This window comes from Pimephales promelas, chromosome 13 (assembly GCF_988280905.1).
Source record: "Pimephales promelas chromosome 13, fPimPro1.hap1.1, whole genome shotgun sequence".
Classification (NCBI taxonomy): domain Eukaryota; kingdom Metazoa; phylum Chordata; class Actinopteri; order Cypriniformes; family Leuciscidae; genus Pimephales; species Pimephales promelas.
In genome coordinates, this window is record NC_142781.1 from 10,138,530 (window position 1) to 10,160,427 (window position 21,898).

The 21,898-nt window shown below is 39.0% G+C and overlaps 1 protein-coding gene and 1 long non-coding RNA gene across 3 annotated transcripts; one reads left to right on the plus strand and one right to left on the minus strand.

Moving 5' to 3' along the window:
* Positions 1–4,183: 4,183 nt before the first annotated feature.
* Positions 4,184–7,470, minus strand: LOC120471279 (uncharacterized). 2 transcript variants are annotated; one of them, XR_016145981.1, is made up of 6 exons: positions 7,253–7,470; positions 7,073–7,148; positions 6,891–6,979; positions 6,668–6,756; positions 6,150–6,546; positions 4,184–4,566 (listed from the first exon to the last, which is right to left on the minus strand). It is a non-coding gene; the product is annotated as an uncharacterized LOC120471279 (long non-coding RNA). The 2 variants fall into 2 exon arrangements; XR_016145980.1 differs by having other exon boundaries at positions 6,895–6,979; positions 7,253–7,469.
* Positions 7,471–7,641: 171 nt separating this feature from the next.
* On the plus strand, positions 7,642–21,898 carry ism2b (isthmin 2b). Its single transcript, XM_039675023.2, has 6 exons — positions 7,642–8,271; positions 13,874–14,116; positions 14,602–14,896; positions 19,276–19,413; positions 19,508–19,576; positions 19,810–21,898. Exons 1-6 carry the CDS (start codon positions 8,152–8,154, stop codon positions 20,325–20,327), a joined length of 1,383 nt encoding a protein of 460 aa, XP_039530957.2. The 5' UTR covers positions 7,642–8,151; the 3' UTR covers positions 20,328–21,898.

Below are 21,898 nucleotides of genomic sequence, written 5' to 3' on the forward strand. Positions count from 1 at the left end.
ACTCTGTTGATCGCACAAACTGTGAGCTGTTTGAAGAAGCAGCAACCCAAGAAACATGATGCGTTCAAAGGGTACATATCATGCTTTTAAATCGGTCCTTTTTACATAGAAATCATACATTTGTGATCTATATGAAGCGAAACTGCAATGCTTGGGTCTGAATTCCTCATTATTATAGCTCCAAAGGCCCCTATTCTACCCCTTTTCTGATGTGCGTCTGTGAGCAACCCGTTTTGAAGCGGCCTCTTTAAATGCAAATGAGATGTCCAGGTCGCTGAGTTGACACTCGGTTCAACTCCACCCCCTTCGGCCATTTTTGTAGTTTGACTAGAGATACACGATTATATATATCACAAAACATTTTTATTCAAACGTTAACAAAATGTCAACAACGGAAGACTTGTCCATCAAGCCTTACATGTTCGAGCCAGAGAGAGCGAGTTGAAAAAGAAGACAACAAACCTGCAGAACAACGTCTTCATATGGATGTATTGCAGTGGTATGTAAATGTATTGTGTTGCAAGTGAAAGTCGATTATTTCTCTTGTTAAAACAGGCACACTGACGAGATAAACGACTATGGTTTAATCTAACGACTAAAAATCTGTATTGATAATAAAATACGTTTAGAAAAGCATCAGAAAACACAGCAGCTAAATGACCATTGATGAAACTCAAGAACAATAATACTGCAGACGTGTAACGTTACTTCAAAACAAAAACAAAGAAAGACAAAGATACTGCTGAACCATGACCACCATGTGTTTATGTGCTTTATTTTTATTATCGATATTTACAGCTTATCGAAATGCTCTGTTTGTCGTCTCCAAAGATAGAAGGAATTTACCCCTCATTCAGACGAAGTTGATCGGCAAACACTTCTTTATACGCGGAGGTTGTTGAAGTTGGAATCCTTCACTCTCAGAAAAAAAGGTACAAAAGCTGTCACTGGGGCTGTACCTTTTCAAAAGGTAAACTTTTGTCCATTTTAGGTGCTAATATGGACATTTAATGTGCTAATATGTACATTTTAGGTGCTAATATGTACATTTCAGGTGCTAATATATGTACATTTTAGTTGTTAATATGTACATTTTAGGTGCTAATAAGTACATTTTAGGTGTTAATATGTACATTTTAGGTGCTAATATCTGCATTTTAGGTGCTAATATGTACATTTCAGGAGCTAATATGTCCATTTTAGGTGCTAATATGTACATTTTAGGTGTTATTATGTACATTTAAGGTGCTAATATGTACATTTTTAGTGTTAATATGTACATTTGAGGAGCTAATATGTCTATTTTAGGTCCTAATATGTATATTTTAGGTGCTAATATGTACATTTTAGGTACATTTTAGGTGTTAATATGTTCATTTTAGGTGCTAATATGTACCACTAAGGTACCAATATGCAGCCTTTAGGTACAAAAGTGTACCTTTTGAAAAGGTACAGCCCCAGTGACAGCTTTTGTACCTTTTTTTCTGAGAGTGTTGAAGTGTTTCACGCTCACAAAAAAATGACTTTATCCACAGATGTGGGTACAATTCCTTGATAAATAAAAGTCAACCGGACACTTCAAAGAGGTTCTGATGCTGGGAGACGGTGTAATGAAGCGTGTGTCACTACATCCAACAATCGAATATTTTGACTAGCCCTCTCGTAACTTCAGCATCATTGAGCTTGGACTACGAAATCGGAGCGAGAAATAAAAATGGCGGATTGCTCGAAGTGGTAGGGGCGGTAGTCAATGTCCTTATTTGTCAGTTCCGGTGTGTGACGTAATTGTTCAAAATACTTATTAGAGAACAGAAAATATGCAAAATATGACCAAAATAGAATATGAAGATATAATCAAAGCACCTGAAGAGAATAATTTCATCTTTTCTGTACTTATAAACACTCCAAACATACAACAAAATGCATTTAAGGGCCAAAAAAGTGGATTTAGCATGATATGTCCCCTTTAAATTGGGAGACCCAGCCAGCTATAGACAGCGTGTCGAGGCCCACTTCAATAGTTCTGACACTACGAGTGTGTGGCAAAGACTCAGAGCTCTTGCAGATCACAAGAGTGCACTTGCTCTCCTCCACAAGACACTCACCTCTCTGAATGACTATCGACCAGTGGCCCTCACTCCAGTAGCCATGAAGTGTTCAGAGAGACTTGTCTCGCACATCAAAGACACATGCCTGCCTCACTCCACTCAGATTGCATCTAAAGCGAACAGGTCCACAGAGGACGCTATTTCCCTGGCTGTCCACACAGCTCTGAATAGTTCTAACACACAACACGTATGTATCCTATTCGCAGGCGTTAGCTCAGCATTTAATACTATCATACCCTGTAAACTCACCATAAACTCCACCAGCTAAGGCCTGAGCCCACTGTTCTGCATTACGATTCAAGATTTCCTGACAGAGCGCTCTCAGGTAGTGCAAATGGGCCCCTATTAACGGGATAGTTCACTTTGAAATTAAGTTTTGATGTTTTAGCTTACCTCAAGGGCATCCAAGATGTAGGTGTCTTTGTTTCCATAGTATTTTCAATTTTGATATTTTTAGGTCAAACCGTTCTTGTCTGTCAGTCATATAATGGAGGTCTATGGTCACCGCCTCAAAAAGCATGCACAGAGAAGTCCAAATTAAACGTGATTTAATGACTCATAAATGTAAGTACACATTGATGGCCTAAGACACGAAACGAGAGGTTTGTGTGAGAAAACGAACAGTATTTATATCGTTTTTATGAGGTATCATTAACCAGAATATCAGTAACCAGACAGTTTCTGGTCTCATTGACTTCAGTCAATGAAACCAGAAACTGTCTGTCTACTGAGATTCTTCTAAATATCAGAAAATCGGCTGAATGCATTTGAAAACTGTACAAATTGTAAAAAAATGTAAAACTCAACTGTTTAACTCCAGGGGAGTGGTAAAATGAGCCTATTTCCAAAAAAGTGGAGTATCCCTTTAAAGTGGAACATCGAAATAGAATGTTACTTTCATGACTAATTTAAACAGAATTATGGATGCACTTGCAAGCAGTTTTTTTTTTTTTTTTTTTTTTTTTTTACATTTCTTTAAATTTCATTTCATTCAAATTCTACTTGTAAAGCCAAATGCGAAGTCTTCTTGCATTCTACGGGATTCTTCATATCTATAATATGGGTAAAGCCAAACAGCTGATGGACCCCATTGACTTCCATAGTATTTTTTCCATGCTATGAAAGTCAATGGGGCCATTTAGCATGCATTCTTCAAAATAGTTTGTGTTCAGCAAAATAAACAAATTCATGCCTGTTTGGAACAACTTGAGTGTGAGTAGGCTAAATGATTTTTAATTTGTGGGTGAACAATCCCTAATTCAGTTCTGAGTGGGGAACAAACACTTTCTCACCTGAACGGAAATGAAACTTCATACTCGCACACACCTTGCAGATACATGAGCATCACTGGTTATGTCACATGCGAGGAAAGGATTCTCCTCCCATTGCTGACCCCTCTGGAGATCATCAACCGTCCTGCGACTGTGACACTAATGCGTGCAGACTCAGCTTTACAGCTCAACTCCATCCATACCCTTCTCTTTTGACACTTGATACACAGCAAAAAAATGTCAGGAGATTTGTCACCATGGGTGTTAAAATTATCACTTTCCGGGTGAACATACAGGTCCATCTTTGCTAGTGTTAAAACAACACTGACGATAGTGTTTATTTTTTAAACACTGTGTTAGTGTTTCATTTAATCACTCAAGGTGTTGGAAATTATTACTCTTAAATATACACATTTAACACTTTATGGTGTTTAATCACACAACTCCAGTGTATTTTTTTATGTTGATTTAATGTTTATAATGTATACTTATTTTAAAATGGTAATGCAGATGAAGTTTTAAAAAATTAAACTTTTAAACCCGAAGATATTTTTCCAAAAACCAAGTTACTATGAATTTATTTTAACATTTATTAAAATTAAAATTTTTCAAACATACAATTGAATAAGACAACTCTCCAATGCAATACCATCTTATTATTTAAAAGAATAATTTCACTTTGAAATAAACACATCACTCTTTATTACTCTTAAAAAACTTTATTTCAAAACAATCCAAAAAGTCTGGGATCATAGTAGAATTCTGTTCACTGTAAAGTTAAAAATAAAGGCAAAATGTAAACAGTTGTTTCAAACAAACTATTTTTTTTATTAACGAACAAGCACGTTTACATTATAGGTTAATTTTTTAAATAAACGATGAATGCACAATATATGGATTTCTGTCATCAGAATTATATGATGTGATCAAATGGTGTTTAATACTTAAGTCCTGAACATATCAGTGAATGTGAGTCCTGTGTCAGTGAAGTTAATTCAGTACCTTTGACTTTGCAACAGTACAGCAGTGCTTGAGTCAAAAACATTCAGCAGATGAAAAACAGTAGCAGGATATGAGTGGATCAGCTGTATCCAGTCGCTAACAGTAAAGTTCAGTGCAGTTGTTTCACAGAGCAGAAAAGGCTGTGCAGATCCAACTTTAGTGAAAAATCGTGTAGTACTGGGTACCTAGAACACAAAACCAGATCATTTACACATTTGTGTTTCATAAATACAGCAAGTTTAGGGTGAAAAAAAGTTCAATCATCGACTCAAACAAAAAAACATTTTTGTTTGATTAAGACTTGAATTTACTGATTTCCAAGTAAATCGAAGATTTAATTAATAAAAAAAATGTAATTCTGTCATTAATTATTCACCCTTATGTTGTTCCAAACCAGTAAGAGTTTTTCTCATCTTCGAAACACTTAAAGGGTTAGTTCACCCAAAAATGAAAATTCTGACTAATTATTCACCCTCATGTTGTTCCAACCCCGTAAGAATTTCCTTCATCTTCAGGACACAAATTAAGATATTTTTGATTAAATCTGAGCTATCTCACTCCTCCATAGCCTTCTAAGGGATTGAAACTTGGCGCCAAGAAAAGTTATTAAAGACATTGTAAAAATAGACAGAGTGACTACAGTGGCTCAACCTTAAGTTTATCAAGTGACAAAAATACTTTTTGTATGCAAAAAAAAAAAACCAAACTAAAAATATTAAAATTAACTATTCATTTTCTTCTGCGTGGGCCTGAGCAAGTTAACAGTGTAACAGTGCAGCGCTTCTGTGTTGTACGTCACACACACACACAACCAGCATCTGCCAATAGTGAGCCTGTGTGTGACGTACAACACTGAAGCACTGTTACACTACGAGAACCATCTCAAGGCCCACAGAGAAGCATGCATAGTTAAATAAAGTCGTAATTTCTGTTTGTTTTTGGCACACAACGTATTCTCGTTGCTTGATAAACTTATGATTGCGCTTCTGTAGTCACTTGGACTATTTTAACAATATCTTTAATAACTTTCTGGGCTGGCAAGTTTTGATCCCTTAGAAGCCTATGGAGGAGTGAGATAGCTCAGATTTAATCAAAAATATCTTAATTTGTGTTCAGAAGATGAACGAAAGTCTTACAGGGCTGGAACAACATGAAGGTGAGTAAATACTGACAGAATTTACATTTTTGGGTGAACAGTCCCTTTAATGAAGATATTTTTAATGAAATATAAGAGATTTCTGTCCATTCATCTAAAGCCTATTCAACCACCACTTCCAAAGCCACGGAAAGGTATAAAGGAAATCAAAGTAATCCATGTGACTCTAGTGGTGTAACATAAATTTCACAATTTTAACTCAACTTTATTTACAAAATATTCCTCTTCAATGCACATACATGCACATCAACAACATGCACGAGTTGTAATGTTCTCATGAACGCATGTTGGAAATAAATATTTAATAAATTGGTAAATTTGTTTTTGCTGCAAACACAGCACTTGCATAGTTTAATAAACATTTATGTTAAACCACTGGAGTCGCATGGAGTACTTTAATGATGTACTTTTGTCTGGGGCTTGAAAGTGGTAGTTGCGTAGATTGTCAATGGAGGGGCACGAAGCTCTCAGATTTCATTAAAAATATCTTCGTTTGTGTTGTGAACATCGAAAAACGCTCACATGTTTGGAACGACATGAGGGTGAGTAATTAATGACAGAATTTCCATTTGTGGGTGAACTAACACTTTAAGAATAAATTAAGACACGCACCTTAAGAAATCTCACTAAATAGTCAGCCGCCGGATTCTGGAAGGATCGGTGTTCTCTTCTTGTGGCTTTGTAATGTTGGGGGCAGGTGATGGGCAGAGATTTCTACTTGTCAAATCAAGAAAACCATTGATTAGAAATCTTATTTTAAGTTTATATATATACACACACACACACACACACACACTTTTATTAAGTAATTTGGCTAGACAAATTCAAAATATGTGTTATGAAACAAAGAAAATCTAGTAATACCAAGCCATGATTATTTTTGTTTGTGCCCATGATTCTCTCATATGTTAACTTATCTGTTATCTTTCCATCACCAGGTTCTAGTCTGTACAGTCTTTAAACACCAAGCCTGGTACCCTTAGCCACTTGGTGCATCATAGAATTGCTCCTAGCAAAAACAAATTGCAAAAATCAATAAATTTAAACATTAAAGCATCTCCAAGTATCAACCAAAAGTTAATCTGATAAATACATTTTGCATCAATATTTAATTTGAAATAATTGCTTACCCATTCTAAGAAGATTGGTCCTCCAAATAAGGAAATAAAGTGAAAATTTCACGTGCATTGTTGGTCCGCAGTTTGTGGAGTTGGTTTAGCTGGCAGACGAGAGTAAAAGATAGTTTGAGGATAAATACTTTATGATATTTGCACATCACACATATTGTCATAAAACAATATCATATTATAAAACACGTAGCACAGTAAATGAGTAAAAAACACTTAAAGTTACCTACTCGGTGTTTTCACTGTTAAAAGCAAACTCCGTGTCTGCATTCTGCACTGCTTTTTGAAATGCGTCACGAGTCAAAGATGCAGGACCTGACGGTTTAGGCGCGCACATTACATAAATATCGTTACAAAACAATATAATGCCATGAAATTCATGAGGTAAATTATGTTAAAAACACTTACTGTAGGTGTTTTCTCTGTTAACGTTAAGCCTCCTCCTCGTCAGCTCCGTATTTAGGCTAGTCAAAGATGATGTCGCCTTTGAAAAGAATTTCGACCGTTTAATCGCGCTGGGCATTTAAATATCGCCATGAATCAATATACTATAAAATACATTGCCAATGTAAATTAGAAAACACTTACTTTCGTTGTTTCCCGGTTAAAAAGCAAACCCATCCTGGTCTGCCCCGAATCGCGCGTCATAGAAAATGTCCCTCTGAGAGCGGTTTGCTCGTCCACAGAACATACATATTGTTATAAAACAATATGATGTTATAAAATGAATCTATAAATGCGATAAAACACGTAATAAATGCGTGTTTCCTCCTCGTATGCCTTGCGACTCGAGTCAAAGAAAATGGCGCCTGTGAGTCAAGTTTCAGCTCGTTTCGTTCCGCCCAGCACGTAAATGTCCCGGATGTGACTAGTAACACTATTATTGGTGTTGTCAAAGCATTCTCAGGTGCTACTTAGATTTAACTCCACATGTTTTCACCAGCCAGAGTGTGGTTTACACTAGCTAGTGTTAATCCCTTGAGATTCAACACCAGAAAATTAACACTTTACTCTAAGAGACTTTAACACCAGGATTTCAACACTGAAGATTTTGCTGTGTACCATTTACCATAGTGATGTGTCAGCAATGACTCATGACATGATGTCAATGACATCTTGTAGAACACAAAGTTGTGTACTAAGGATGCACTGGTGAGGACTGAAGAGGGGGAGACCTGCAGTCGCTACTTAAACTGAGAGACGATCAGTCGATCAGTCTACGGGCAGACAGACAACAGTGCAACAAGACGTTTCGAGTCACATTAATGCATTTTTTTTTTAGGAATGAACAGGCGACGGTTATCTATCTGAATATATCAAGTGTTCACACCTGTGCGAGTTTTGATGAAGTTTGGATGAAGATGACGAACAGCGCGTTGACGAAGATCTTTTCCAGGAGGGAAAAGCGCAGAGCTTCCTAAGCAACGAATGCACGTTTAAGACTTTATTTCAGCGGTATTTAGTGGACAGATACGCAACTGTGCAAAATGCTAAGAGTGCGTAGAAGTTTCTGGGTGCTTTTAAGTTTGCTTCTGTCTGTCTGGATAGAAGGAGCGAGCAGCTTCCCTGTGAGACACCAGAGATCCAGACACGGCTTCTCCGGAGAGGTGAGTACCCTACAAGTGGACCTAAAGACACTCATTTCGTTTTAGGATTCTTCTTCAATGTCACTGAGGTTAAAATCACAAAAAACATTTGTGAAATTATTATTATTATTTTTTTGTTGTTGCTTTTTTCAAATTTAAAAATTACATTTTATTGTTTTACCCTTGACTTCGATTTCAGGGTTATATACAAAATCTCCAGATTAAATCCAATAGAAAATATGTTAAATAATCTAAACAAAGAATTAAACGTGTCTTGGTTTTCAAAGAGACAATTATGTTAGTAAAGAGCCTAGCCTAACTTACTTGACATGAAATATTAGACGTGATGTGTGACCAAACATCTATGTAAATATCATTTCCAAACAAGCTGCACTTTCAAAATGTGTGAACATTTTATTTTTGTGTGTTTGTATATAAGCATAGAGCTATCACAAAAGGCCTCATTTGTTAACATTAGTTAATGTATATTCATCACTAATATGAACTAACAAAGAGCAGTATATTTGTTACAGTATTGATCAATCTTTGTAAATGCCAGCTGTTCATGTTAGTGCATTAACTAGTGTTCACAAATACAACATTTCATTTTAATAATGTATATGAAACCTTATTACCAAATTAACCATAGCATGACAAATAAGTCTATTTTATTCCAACTACTCATTTACAAACTTCTCATTTACAAATACTGTATGTTGATTCAGAAAAATTGTGCTCTGATCCATGTACATCCAGTTGGACATTGTTAGCAGATAAATTATCTAATGATTGTAAAAAGTGTTTTAAGAGAGTTACAAAGAGACAAAACTGCCTATAGTTGAAGAAACTGTTATGCACCATGAAACAAAGTCATTTTTAAACCCAAACAGTGCAAGTTGCAAGTCACTAAATGATCAATTCTCTCTTTTTTTTAAAACATTATCATTATCTAAATGTAATAAATCATTGTTTATTCAAATTCCTGTGCCCTCATAATCTTTCATCTTTAATCAACTTAACTTCCCCCCACTCTTGCAATTGCATCTTTTCTCTGATGACGACGGGACATGTCACTCATTTAAGATGCACCAACAGTAAATCCCAAAGTCAAGTCCCACCCTATATATTCCAGTTTGAGAAGCTGTTTCACTCAGATATATACACTCACCTAAAGGATTATTAGGAACACCATACTAATACTGTGTTTGACCCCCTTTCGCCTTCAGAACTGCCTTAATTCTACGTGGCATTGATTCAACAAGGTGCTGAAAGCATTCTTTAGAAATGTTGGCCCATATTGATAGGATAGCATCTTGCAGTTGATGGAGATTTGTGGGATGCACATCCATGGCATGAAGCTCCAGTTCCTCCACATCCCAAAGAAGGGTTGAAATCTGGTGACTGGGGGCCATTTTAGTCATGAACATGACATGACTCTTGAACATGACTCATTGTCTAGTTCAAGAAACCAATTTGAAATGATTCGAGCTTTGTAACATGGTGCATTATCCTGCTGGAAGTAGTCATCAGAGGAAGGGTGGTGGCCATAAAGGGATGGACATGGTCAGAAACAATGCTCAGGTAGGCTGTGGCATTTAAACAACTAAGGGGCCTAAAGTGTGCCAAGAAAACATCCCCCACACCATTACACCACCACCACCAGCCTGCACAGTGGTAACAAGGCATGATGGATCCATGTTCTCATTCTGTTTACGCCAAATTCTGACTCTACCATCTGAATGTCTCAACAGAAATCGAGACTCATCAGACCAGGCAACATTTTTCCAGTCTTCAACTGTCCAATTTTGGTGAGCTCTTGCAAATTGTAGCCTCTTTTTCCTATTTGTAGTGGAGATGAGTGGTACCCAGTGGGGTCTTCTGCTTTTGTAGCCCATCCGCCTCAAGGTTGTGCGTGTTGTGGCTTCACAAATGCTTTGCTTCATACCTCGGTTGTAAGGCTGGCTGAATCAGTCTGATAGAGTCAACAAGGCATTTTCAGGATTCCCACAGGACTGCCGCATACTGGATGTTTTTCCCTTTTCACACCATTCTCTGTAAACCCTAGAAATGGTTGTGCGTGAAAATCCCAGTAACTGAGCAGATTGTGAAATACTCAGACCAGCCCGTCTGGCACCAACAACCATGCCACGCTCAAAATTGCTTAAATCACCTTTCTTTCCCATTCTGACATTCAGTTTGGAGTTCAGGAGATTGTATTGACCAGGACCACACCACTAAATGCATTGAAGAAACTGCCATTTGATTGGTTGATTAGATAATTGCATTAATGAGAAATTGAACAGGTGTTCCTAAAAATCCTTTAGGTGAGTGTATATGTCACAATAGGGAAGAAAAGATAGGGCAACTTCCGTTACATGCAGACTTCAAGGATTAATAATGTATAATAATGCACTGTGTTCATCTCCACATAAATTACACAATTTAATATACAGCATTCTGGGGATAACTATGCCCTCAGAAAAAGAAACAGTATTACAGTTAATCTGCTAATAGTGATAATGGCACTTAAAATAAGATATGCACAGTTTTCAGAACTCATTTTTTTACTCTACCACAACATGCTAAAATGGTTGTCCATTTAACATGATCACCATGTGCCTTTTTGAATAATTTATTTATTGTTGAGTGACCATTTGCTATGGATCATTGTGTAAATGTGGAAGACATCTTGGTTGGAGGAATTGTCTTGACCCCACAGGTGAGAGTTGCATCTTGTCCCACTAGTACAAATCTTAAGTGACTATATCTTGTAGTCTGCCAAAAAATATAAAGTTTCTGTGCAACATGTTTGTTCTCTGCTTATAGACCAATATATTCAACGCCACCCTTTTTTTTATTATGTCACCATGCAAAGGGGCCCAGAATAGAGAGAGGTCCAATACAGTAGAACAGTACAATAGTGAGGCCTTACATAATACTGTTTAAAAAACAAGTTTCACTCTCACACAGGGTCATAGTTCAGCTCCTAAATTGTTTTTTTAGCCCCTCTTCTGTGTTAATGTGGAATTTCCTGCATTCTGGTCTCCTTGATCTTGTGTGTGTGCACACGGGGGCCATGTCTAACCTCTCCAAGAAAGGTCCTGCTACTCAGTTTTGTATTACTAAATGTCTCTTTTGTTTTTACATGTGGGGCAGGGGTCGTCAAAGGGAAAGGGAATAGGGGGTCTCAGTTTATTGTTTTACTTCACTGGTTTGGAAATGGTGTGGTCCTGGGACTTTGATATTGGAGGTCACATAAATCTATGCTGCCCTGCCGACTGCTTTCCCAATGCCCCAACATAAAGTGTGTGTGTTGATCGTGTCCATGTGTCTCACCATAGAGCTCAATAGAGGCTGTGTGTGTTGCATGCTCTTTTGCTAGCGCATACAGCTTTGTGTCGGGGTCTGGAATTCATGCCATATGTTCGTGATGGTGAGAAAGCCCACTGGCAGCTCAGGCCACATTCCACCGACGATTTTACAATGAATTAACAATACAGAGAAAGACAAGAGATGGCCCCAGGCAGACTAAGGATGTAAGGAGAGATTTGGTTTCCATCCTGAACACTTGGGAAATTAAATGCTGAGTTACAGCCACTACTCTTTCACCTGGCCCCTCTTGTTGAGACTTCCAGGAAGAAAAGACCAGATAACATTGAGAATAAGTCTTTCATAGAAGATCAAATACCCCTGAGTATGCAAAAATTAGACTTTAGACACCTCTGATTCACTATTACATTCATGCACAGAACCGATATGTAACCAGTTCAACCACTCAACCACTAAAAAAACATGGCAGCATTTAGCATAGCATAGAACAGGCCTAAATGTAATTGTAAATGTATTAATATTTTACAATCAATTAAATGCAACATGCAAGTGTTCAAATAGCGTGAGATTCACCACAAAGGTCAAAGACACAATCACACGGTGATCATAACAGCTTCCTACAGGCGTCCAAAACCCCAAATATCGCACATTTCTCCCTGAGAATGAACCTGAAAAACCAAATCAGCACCTCTCTGTCTCCCATACGTGAGCAAAGCATGAGTTTTTGTAAATGGACACCTGGTTTTTGAAATAAAGAAAAACGAAGTGTAGTATATATAAGCAGTTACTTCATTGTTAGGCTCTCTAATCTGTAGAGGTTCTGAGAAAGGTTTACAGTTTCCCCAACGAGAACCGGCCACGAGCATCAGCACCATCACAGTGATAATTGTGTTTAAGTTGACTTATTATAAGCTTTTTATCAGGGAATATGTGATCCGTTTTGCTTGAGAGTACCTCTAATGGTGCAAAGTCATTGTCAACTCATCATATGCAAGACTCTGAGTTTTCACGACGCATCATCAATCCGTAAGTCGGCCATTTTGGAGGCACAGAACATAAACAATGCCATTGAACTGAACGGACTCGCAAATTTGGCCGATTATTTCGCTGAAAAATTTCGCTCATCTTTGTTTCCGATTGGAATCTGATCTAAAATGATGTCCACACTGTTTATCGCAACTGTTCAGATCCGATTTGTGAGTCCATGCAGCTCTCGGACAATACGGCACTGACATTAATGGAGGGGTTTGGATATGTGTAGCCACCGCCGCATTGGACTATATTGCGTATTGAGCTGCTGAACTGTAGGAGGCTGTCATGTAACGTTACAACTTTTTTCCGTGTTCTTGTCTGCACCGGTTTCAATATATGTTTCAGAAATAATATTTTTTCGGCAGCAACTTGCAGCATGTCTCCTCTAACAACCACTGACGTTTACATTTTATGTGGCGAGGGAGTCGCATACCACCCGAAATCCGATCGTTCAGATTGAAGCATATGTCCTGGTATTTGAATAGGATTTCAAACCATATTTGGATGTAGCTTGAAACGGATTTCATGTGCTTTTCTGGGCTGACAATCTGAACGTAGCTATGTCGGAAAAAGAAATAGAAGGAAGAATTGCAGTACCCAGATAGCAAACTGACATTGAATCAACGTGGAAATATGACATTGAAACAACGTTGATCTGACATTGTTTTGCTCATCGAATTAACGTTGAACCAACGTCAGACGCGTCATTCTTTCAAAACTAACGGAAAATCAACTTGAAATCAACGCGTTGTTTCAACGTTATGAAAGCAAACCAATTTTCGATTTTCATTTAGCTTTGAAGAATGCCGCGTCTGACGTTGGTTCAACGTTAATTCGATGAGCAAAATCAACGTTGTTTCAATGTCATGAGAGACGTCGTTTCCACGTTGATTCAATGTCAGTTTGCTATCTGGGTACAGGCTAGAGAAGCTAGCTCGTTCGGACCTTTACCACATAATAACTTTAGTTTGTCAAAATATTGCACTCTCTCCTGCTTGATAAGTCCTTCTCTATATGACTTCGCACCTACCACAGGTTTTTTCTTTGTTTTTTTTAGTGTAAGTCCATGCTGTTGTTTACAGCCGAGTGCCTCCATAATGGCCACTCATCTGGGTTACCGCCCAGAATGTGACGTCGGTGAAAACCCTCAATAGTGACTAAAATGTATTTTTCAAGTGAAGGTCACTAAAGATGTTCCGAAATGCTGAAATGCAGGTGCAGTTAGCACTTATTGTTGTGTGTTACATTTGTTTTTCATCAGACACATCCACACACATCTTTGAGAGACATTAGCAACGACCATAATCTCCTGCACCAGCAGAACCAGGTCCAGAGTGATTTGCCAGACTCACATCCCCACCAACACAGGTGGCTCCAGCATCGCTCTACGGGTGTCCTGCCACAGCCTGAGCCTGAGGAAGAAACAAAACCCTTTGTTCTAGACCTCAAAAACTTTCCAGACCTGGCAAATGCTGACATTGGCTCCCAAAACCCAAACATTCAGGTGAGAGCACGCGAGAGAACACAGCTCAAGTTAGTAGTCATCTCTGTGAAATGCTTTATGTTAGTGAGTCCCTCTTCCAAAACTTTTGGTGACTAAGCAGGGCAAGTCAAAAATGCAGGGCTGGATATAATAATCCATTACAGGGTTTCTCCTCTCTGAGGCTAATGTCTAATCCTGTCTAATCCAAAGTGGATTAATCAGCATCCATAGTGAGTCATCACTCCTCATAGGATGTAATTAAGTGTAATAAGTAATCTCATCTTGAGGAGAGGAGGAAGTAATTCTGCTTGATTTGATATTGACCCTGAGCTCAAATCAAGAGACTCGATCGGTGAGTCATTGCTGAAACGAATTGCCACTGACTGTTCTCCAGACTAGAAGCAAGGCGTTCCTCATGCAGAATGATTTGTTTTAAGTTCTTAATATAACTCCCAATTTTGATTCAATGCTTTGAATCCCTGCATACTTTGCACCTTTGGTTGTAGGTGACCATCGAGGTGTTGGATGACCTCCCTATGGAAGTGGAGAGGGATAAAGAATGGAGCAATGACTGGCCCACATCTTCTCCCTCCTCTACTGTAGAATGGCTAGGTGGCAAGAAGCTCTTCTGGCCTTTATTTTGGGGCTACACGGATGCAGATTCAGGGGACGATGGTACTGGCCAAGCAGTGGAGGATGAGGACGACTACGCATTGGAGTATGACAGCGGGGAGCCCCTCCCTAGTGGTCTGGGCAAGACAGATGGCAATTGGGAAAGCCCATGGACTCAAAGTCATTATGGTGAGTGAACTAAGTTTCTAAATGTAATTGCGGGAGGAGTTAACCCATTTAATCTTTCAATTAACTGCCGGAGTACATAAGAAGCCACTCACCATGATCCAGCATCAGCTGCTTTGGCATCCCTCTACCTCCCCAAACTCCACCAAAATAATTTAGACATCTTACGACCAGACTATATCTAAGCTAGAGTTTAAGCTGCTTCCTCAAGCCCCTCTACTGCAGACAGCAAGCCAAATATGTTTATTAATAGCTTAAAGATTATATGGGCAAACAAACTTGTGAAAAGAGTATTTGAGTAAAACTGGAATGGAGAAAAAAAACAGCTGTTTTTAAAGGGGTGATGAACTGAGAAAACAAATTTTCCTTGAGCTTTTGACATCTAAGAGGTCATCATATTATAAGAATATCCTGTAAGTTTCAGAACTGAAAACGTCCTTGTTAGTCCAATAAAAGCTTTTATTGACACCAGCCCCGCAAACGACTCGTTTTTCAAAGTGGGGGACTGTGACGTCAAAGAGGATAAAACACCACCCCCGCAGAAGAAGATCAGTGCCTACTTCAACTCGTCCGGTTTAGCCCCGCCCACTCACAAGTGATATATACAACTACATAATTTTAATTTGACTGGGAATAAATGACTTTTAAGGCTAAAAAGAAACCGTATGCTGTTGGGAGAGTGTTTTTATATCACCACAGCAGTGTTCAGTGGATTAAATCAATTTTCTTGTCCCTAATAGTCAACGTAATGCAGGGGAAATTGTAAAATGAACTGCAGCAGTGCTAAACGTGCATCATAAAATTAAAACACTCGAACTATAACGTTAAATATATGAATTAAACTCACTGAGACTGACGACAGTTTCTTTTCCATGCATCATTTTATTATCCATGTATGTGGTTACAGTCAAATCATATAAAACAGTGAAATCGTCCTCAAACTCTTCTTTCTGTCTTGCCTGCATTCGAGACGGTGACGTGAGCTCCACTGAAAGTCTTCTTTCCTATTGGTTGTCGCTCGCGAAAATCGCTTTTCACCTGCATAAAGTTGAAAATTCTCAACTTTTGTCGCTTGTCTCTTGTCGCTTGACATGCCCACATTCTGTCGCCAACGGTCACTGTCGCGTGTGTCGCCGGATGTCGCCAGCGCTCCATTGAAATGAATGGGATGTTGTCGCTTTGTCGCTGCGTGTCGTTGGCGGTGTGAACGGTGTGAGAATGCTGGTGCTGTGCCGTCTATATTGGATCTGACAGGAATTGTGCAACACACCGACTCTGGGTCGAACCATGTATGGGCAAATCATTCTGGTTACCATTTTACATCATTGGACATTTTCAAAACAATTTCCCCCAAGTGCACTGACGCGTGAGTTGAAACTCATTATAATATGCAAAACTGTTATCCACTCACAGCAGTGGGCGTTTACTTCCAAGTCTTCAGTGCGAGACACCCATAAAAACCAGGCGTTTTTCAGCTAGGCTCAAAACGAGGGTACAAAATAGCCTATTAATATTCATTTTGATGTTTTTGAATGCAAAAACCAAGCGAACATCATAAGTTGACCTCAGTCAACAATATAATACAATTTAAAAAGCCAGTTCATGACCCCTTTAAGCAAGACCAGAATTTACACAATCAGAACTTTAAGCAGATAAATACTGAGGAACGGGAGAATTTGAGAATAGAATCAGATAAAGGTGATTTGAAGAGTAGTTGAAGGGAAAGAGAGATGAAGAGATTGGGGAGGGAGGGTAGAGCAAGCTGGTAAGGAGTGTTTCACAGCATTAATTCGGACTAAACTTTCAGCCAGCGACGGGGTGTTTGTGAGTGTCGGACCTTTGAAGTAGACACTGGTCCCGCTCTGTGTTTGAAGACGAGCCCGATCCGCTCACTAATGGCAGCGTGAATACTTTCTCTTGGACAAATAAACCCATGCTTGTGTTCAATTAGAGCGCAGATCGGGAACACAGAGTGAGAGGGGTCATCCGTTTACTTTTTATGTCCCGCGGGTTGGGCCCCAGACCCTGAACCCCCTCCACCCCCGTCCAGTCCAGAGCGGCTGGGTCTTTTAAGCCTGTTCAAGAATCCTAGGCTTTTCAAGGCCATGCATAACATCACGCCTCTATTGCTTTTTTGTTTTTCTCTCTACAACATGTCTGTTTCGTGGTGGGAATTGTGCACTTTACGCTGTAGCTGTGGAGTCTTGATTCATTGGAGACCAGGATGAAATGGGACAGGGATTTAATTTAAGGGGTCAAGGAAAGACATTATGATTGAGATTAAGGATGGCCTCAATCTAGACCAGATTCTCATAAAACAAGATCAGTGTGATGAGCAGAATTCATATTCATGGATAAGCAACATTTCTAGTCTAATATAACAGGAGAAAGCTATCTGTTTCCTAGCGGCTACAACTGAGCTAGAATAACATAGAAAAACATGGACAAAATATATTTGTCTACTCGAGAACTGAATAGAGGACCATTTAAAAGTTCTTTCTGCCAAAGGAATCACCTTGGGGTCCTAAACAGACTCGATATAATAGCCTGTTCAAAATGTTCTTGACTCCAGCAGGGGTAACTGCTAATGCTAACCATCCGAATCTTGACCCTCTGGATTTTAGTTTCTGCTTTGATTAACCTCTGATATAAGACTAACCCTGTGGCTGTTGTGGGTTTCGCAGTTTGGCACTTCTACAAAGCCAGCTAGAATAGTCGCTGAGCCTACGCCTCCTTTTCATCATTCCTTAGTCTGTCTGTAATCAGGGTGCCATCACTGTGTGTGCAATATCATTGGCATCCCACCCAAATTCAAGTTAAATATTTAAACAAGTCTAGTCTCTAATTTATACTCTTTATTATAGAAGAAGGAAGAATGCATCTGTTGTCCTTGTTTAATTCATTATCTGCAGTCTGCTTTCGGTAAAGAGAGTTTTGAGATCTCTCCCAAAGCTAAAAGCTAATCAACTATTTGAGGCCTGTTTTGGAGGCTATATTAGGCTAACTTACTCAGCTTACCGGTGTTTGTCCGTGTAAAAGTTGCCATCATGGTGTTCGAGTTGTTGTTGTTGTTTGTGTTTTCCACGGTGCTCCTGTGCTAAGGTGTTCTTGGGGTGGTATCTTTAAGTAGCGAGTGGTTGTTTCCTATTAGCGTAGAACTGAACATTTCTGACATATAGACTTGGACACAGTCACGTCTGATATTAATTTTCTCTAAATTGTAATGTAGACACATTAATTTTCTGTAAAGCTGCTTTGAAATGATATTTGTTGTAAAAAGCACTTTACAAATAATTGTGAATTGAATTCATTTCATTAGTGTGTTGCTATGCATTTGCTGGGATTATTGATAAGACATTGCTTTAATGATTGCTAGGCACTTCTAACTGCTAAGTGGTCGATTCTATTTGACTACATTTACACATTGCATTAGCATCAGTTTTTTGTTGATGGGTCACTGAAGCCCATCATGGAGGTAGTCGGAAACGAAATAAGCAAGGTTGTCTTGACAACACAAGTGGGCACAGGTAATGCATCGAAAAAGCAAGAAGAACTCCGGTGCAAAATGAACCTTTGGTCTAATTACACATTGGTACATAGTCAACCATTCTCTGAGATTTGTTTTCATGATAATCGAATGTAAAGAGTTTTATCTCTAAAAACTGTTTAGCGTATAACGCTAGTATATGGGGCATAGAGTAATGAAAATAAAAATCGCTAGTTAATACCACTAAAAAGGCTCAAAATAGCCCCAACACTAACACGGTAGCATAATCAGGGTCCCTACATGCAAACCGAAGCATTGAGAACTTTGTAAGTGTAAAGACCGTTTAATAAGAAGATATTTTTGAAAGACAGTCCACTTCGCGAAAACAGGCAGGAGCCATCTTTGGAAAACAGTCTCGAGCAATCGAACCACGAACGCTGAGCCAAGTGTGCTGGTGAGATGTGAACGAGCCAGACGTTCTCAATGCTTCGGTTTGCATGTAGGGACCCTGATTATGCTACCGTGTTAGTGTTGGGCTATTTTGAGCCTTTTTAGTGGTATTAACTAGCGATTTTTATTTTCATTACTCTAATGCCCCAAATACTAGCGTTATAAGCTAAACAGTTTTTAGAGATAAAACTCTTTACATTCGATAATCATGACAACAAATCTCAGAGAACGGTTGACTATGTACCAATGTGTAATTAGACCAAAGGTTCATTTTGCGCCAGAGTTGTCCTTTAATACCAGGTGGAAATATTAATGGTAATTGTTATGATCGAATCACTGAAGAGTAATTAGGGTTAGGGGTTTTGTTCAGAACCAATATGAGCAATAGGGATGCTTGTATTGGTAACCACACATAATGTTTAACTCATTAGTCTTTTCCTCTTAGAAGAAGCAGAGGACGAGTGGAGCGCATGGAGTCCCTGTAGTGTCACTTGTGGCCACGGCAATCAGACTCGCTCACGTTCATGTGGAGATTTCTGCACATCCACTGAGTCCCAGAGCTGTGACCTTGCCCCATGCCCAGGTTATTTCACTACTCAAAAATGTGTCTGTTCTTATTTTTGAATTCAAACCCATTGTGTAATTGAATGTTAATGCTGATTTTTTTTCCCCCCTAGATGATTGGAACAGTGTGGCTCATGTCTTTCCATTCGAGATGGAGAATGGTACAGAACCCTTTGGCACTGGTAAATGCTTTAAGTTTATACCTGTATACCTTCATCAGGCACACACAACATACCATTCAAGCTCAATCACAGCGAAGATCCATCAATTACCAACATGTCATTGAGACTCCACATCATCATATACAAAAGTCATTGCCCTATCATTCATGCCCATAGCTGAAATGGCAAATGGCACAATGCTATAGTTGATTTGACTAATGTGCAATAATCTTTTGGGTTTGGTTGCTTTGCAGATGTTGACAGCTGTGAGAAGTGGTTAAATTGCAAGAGTGACTTTCTTCAGCGTTACCTGCAGCAGGTATTGACTGAATTACCCAGCTGCCCGTGCACCTTTCCTTCAGAAGCCTCCAACAACATCGTCAGTCTGTTGGATGCAGAGCACGACCGAACCTTCCAGTGGAGGGATGCTAGCGGCCCACAGGAACGATTGGACATCTACAAGCCCTCGGCACAGTCCTGCCTGCGTTCCGGCCTATCTAAAGATGGCACCACTCTGGCTGCCCAGCATTGTTGCTATGATGATAACAAGCATCTAATTACAAGGGGCAAGGGGGCAGGAACCCCCAACCTAATAAGCACCGAGTTCTCTCCAGAGCTGCATTTCAAGGTGGACGTAATGCCTTGGATACTGTGCAAAGGAGACTGGAGCAGGTTTCATGCAGTCCGCCCACCCAATAATGGCCTCCATTGCACGGAGAACCCCCAACAGGATATTTTCATGAATGAATTGGAGGAGGCCAGAGAATATTAAATCACCAAATTACCATCCGTCCTCTGACTCACCATCCTGCTGTGGTGCTTAACCCTATTAAAATAAGCAAATTAATAAAAACCCCGGGCAGTCGCATTAAGTGTGCAGTATAGAGCCAGTCTTGTGTTGTGGAACGCATTGCCGTAACTGTGTTCGCAAAGCCTCTAGCTTTTCTTATGTTTGGAACATTGTGGAAAATGAATGGAATGATTAATACAGCATATTTGTTGTACGACCGTTGTTGCTGCTGCTGCGATCACATACAGTGGGGTGCAAACTTCTGACAATACTAGTGAAAAAGAAGGGTTTTTATGATTTAATATAGCTTTAATACGAATTATATGATCAGAATTGATTAGTATTCCTTTTATTTGAACAACAGCAGAACTCAAGCTGACATGAGATCCACATTTGTGCAAAACCTGATGATCATGCATGATTTGAGAACGTTCCAAAGAGCATCCCATTGTACAATAAAAGTTGCTCATGTGGTCAATGTCATTTGGTTAGTATAGAACTATATTATTCATCTTAATGTAAAATTATGATTTGTTTTAACAGGAACATATAATCCTAATAGATTTTGAACCCTACATATGACCTTTAGACCCCACTGTTTTACGTCGATATAAGTGCCATCCAATGTAAAATGGGCACAATTTCACTGCCAACTCAGGGGAAATCTTTCCATAACAACCAGTGTTCATTTAGTTCTTCAATAGACCTTATTCAGAGCAGTGCCATGACAGGTATGAAAGTGAGGCTGTGAGGGATAGACTTACCGTGTTTCCAATGGCATCCGCTGTAAAAAGCTGAATAAAGCGACTAGATTACTTACAATTTTCCACAGCTTACATTGGCGGGAGTTTTTTGTCAACTGAAATGTCTTGGAAAGATATTTTTCCAGTGTTTCATGAGCAGAACAATCCGAAAACACATTAAATAACAGTACAGGTCATTGAAGAGATGCATGACTATCCCTCACAGCCTCGCTTTCATTCTCACTAAAAAAAAGGATGGCGCTGCCGTGAATAAGGCGTATAGTGTCAGAATTTCAGAAAAGGGACTGAGCCGGCAAATGTAAAGAGAATTTTGTAATGTGACGCTTAATATGATGCTTATGTAACGTGTTGCTGTTGTTTATGGAAACTATTGCAGGGGAACTACTTAATACTTCCTGAAATATTATTCTTAAGAGTATGCAGACTGAATATGCACATGCTACGGCTGGCACTTTATTTAACGTGTATTGAAATGTATATTTGCGTGATGTTATCCGTGTTGCTGTTGTGAATAGATTGCTTCCTGGTCATTGTTACATTAATGGCAAGAACAGTAACCTATTTCTGTGTTGGCATGTGTTGTACAGTATTTATTGTATTTTTATCGCACGTTTGCTGATGCTTTGAGGAGGTACACTACCCAGAATCCTCCAAGACAGACTGAGCTATAAAGGGAAATCATGTTCTCAAACACCTCTTTAAAGACAACTGAAACGAGTCGATGTTCGCTGTTCATTATTATGTGTACTTGCAAGTTGCAAATTATATTAAAAAAATACAAAGATGAGT

Excerpts from the sequence above, each read along its gene's own strand:
- ism2b (XM_039675023.2), top strand. The coding sequence starts at position 8,152 with ATGCTAAGAGTGCGTAGAAGTTTCTGGGTGCTTTTAAGTTTGCTTCTG. Across the intron at positions 8,272-13,873 it reads GACACGGCTTCTCCGGAGAG|ACACATCCACACACATCTTT; the intron begins GTGAGTACCCTA and ends GTTTTTCATCAG. Across the intron at positions 14,117-14,601 it reads CCCAAAACCCAAACATTCAG|GTGACCATCGAGGTGTTGGA; the intron begins GTGAGAGCACGC and ends CTTTGGTTGTAG.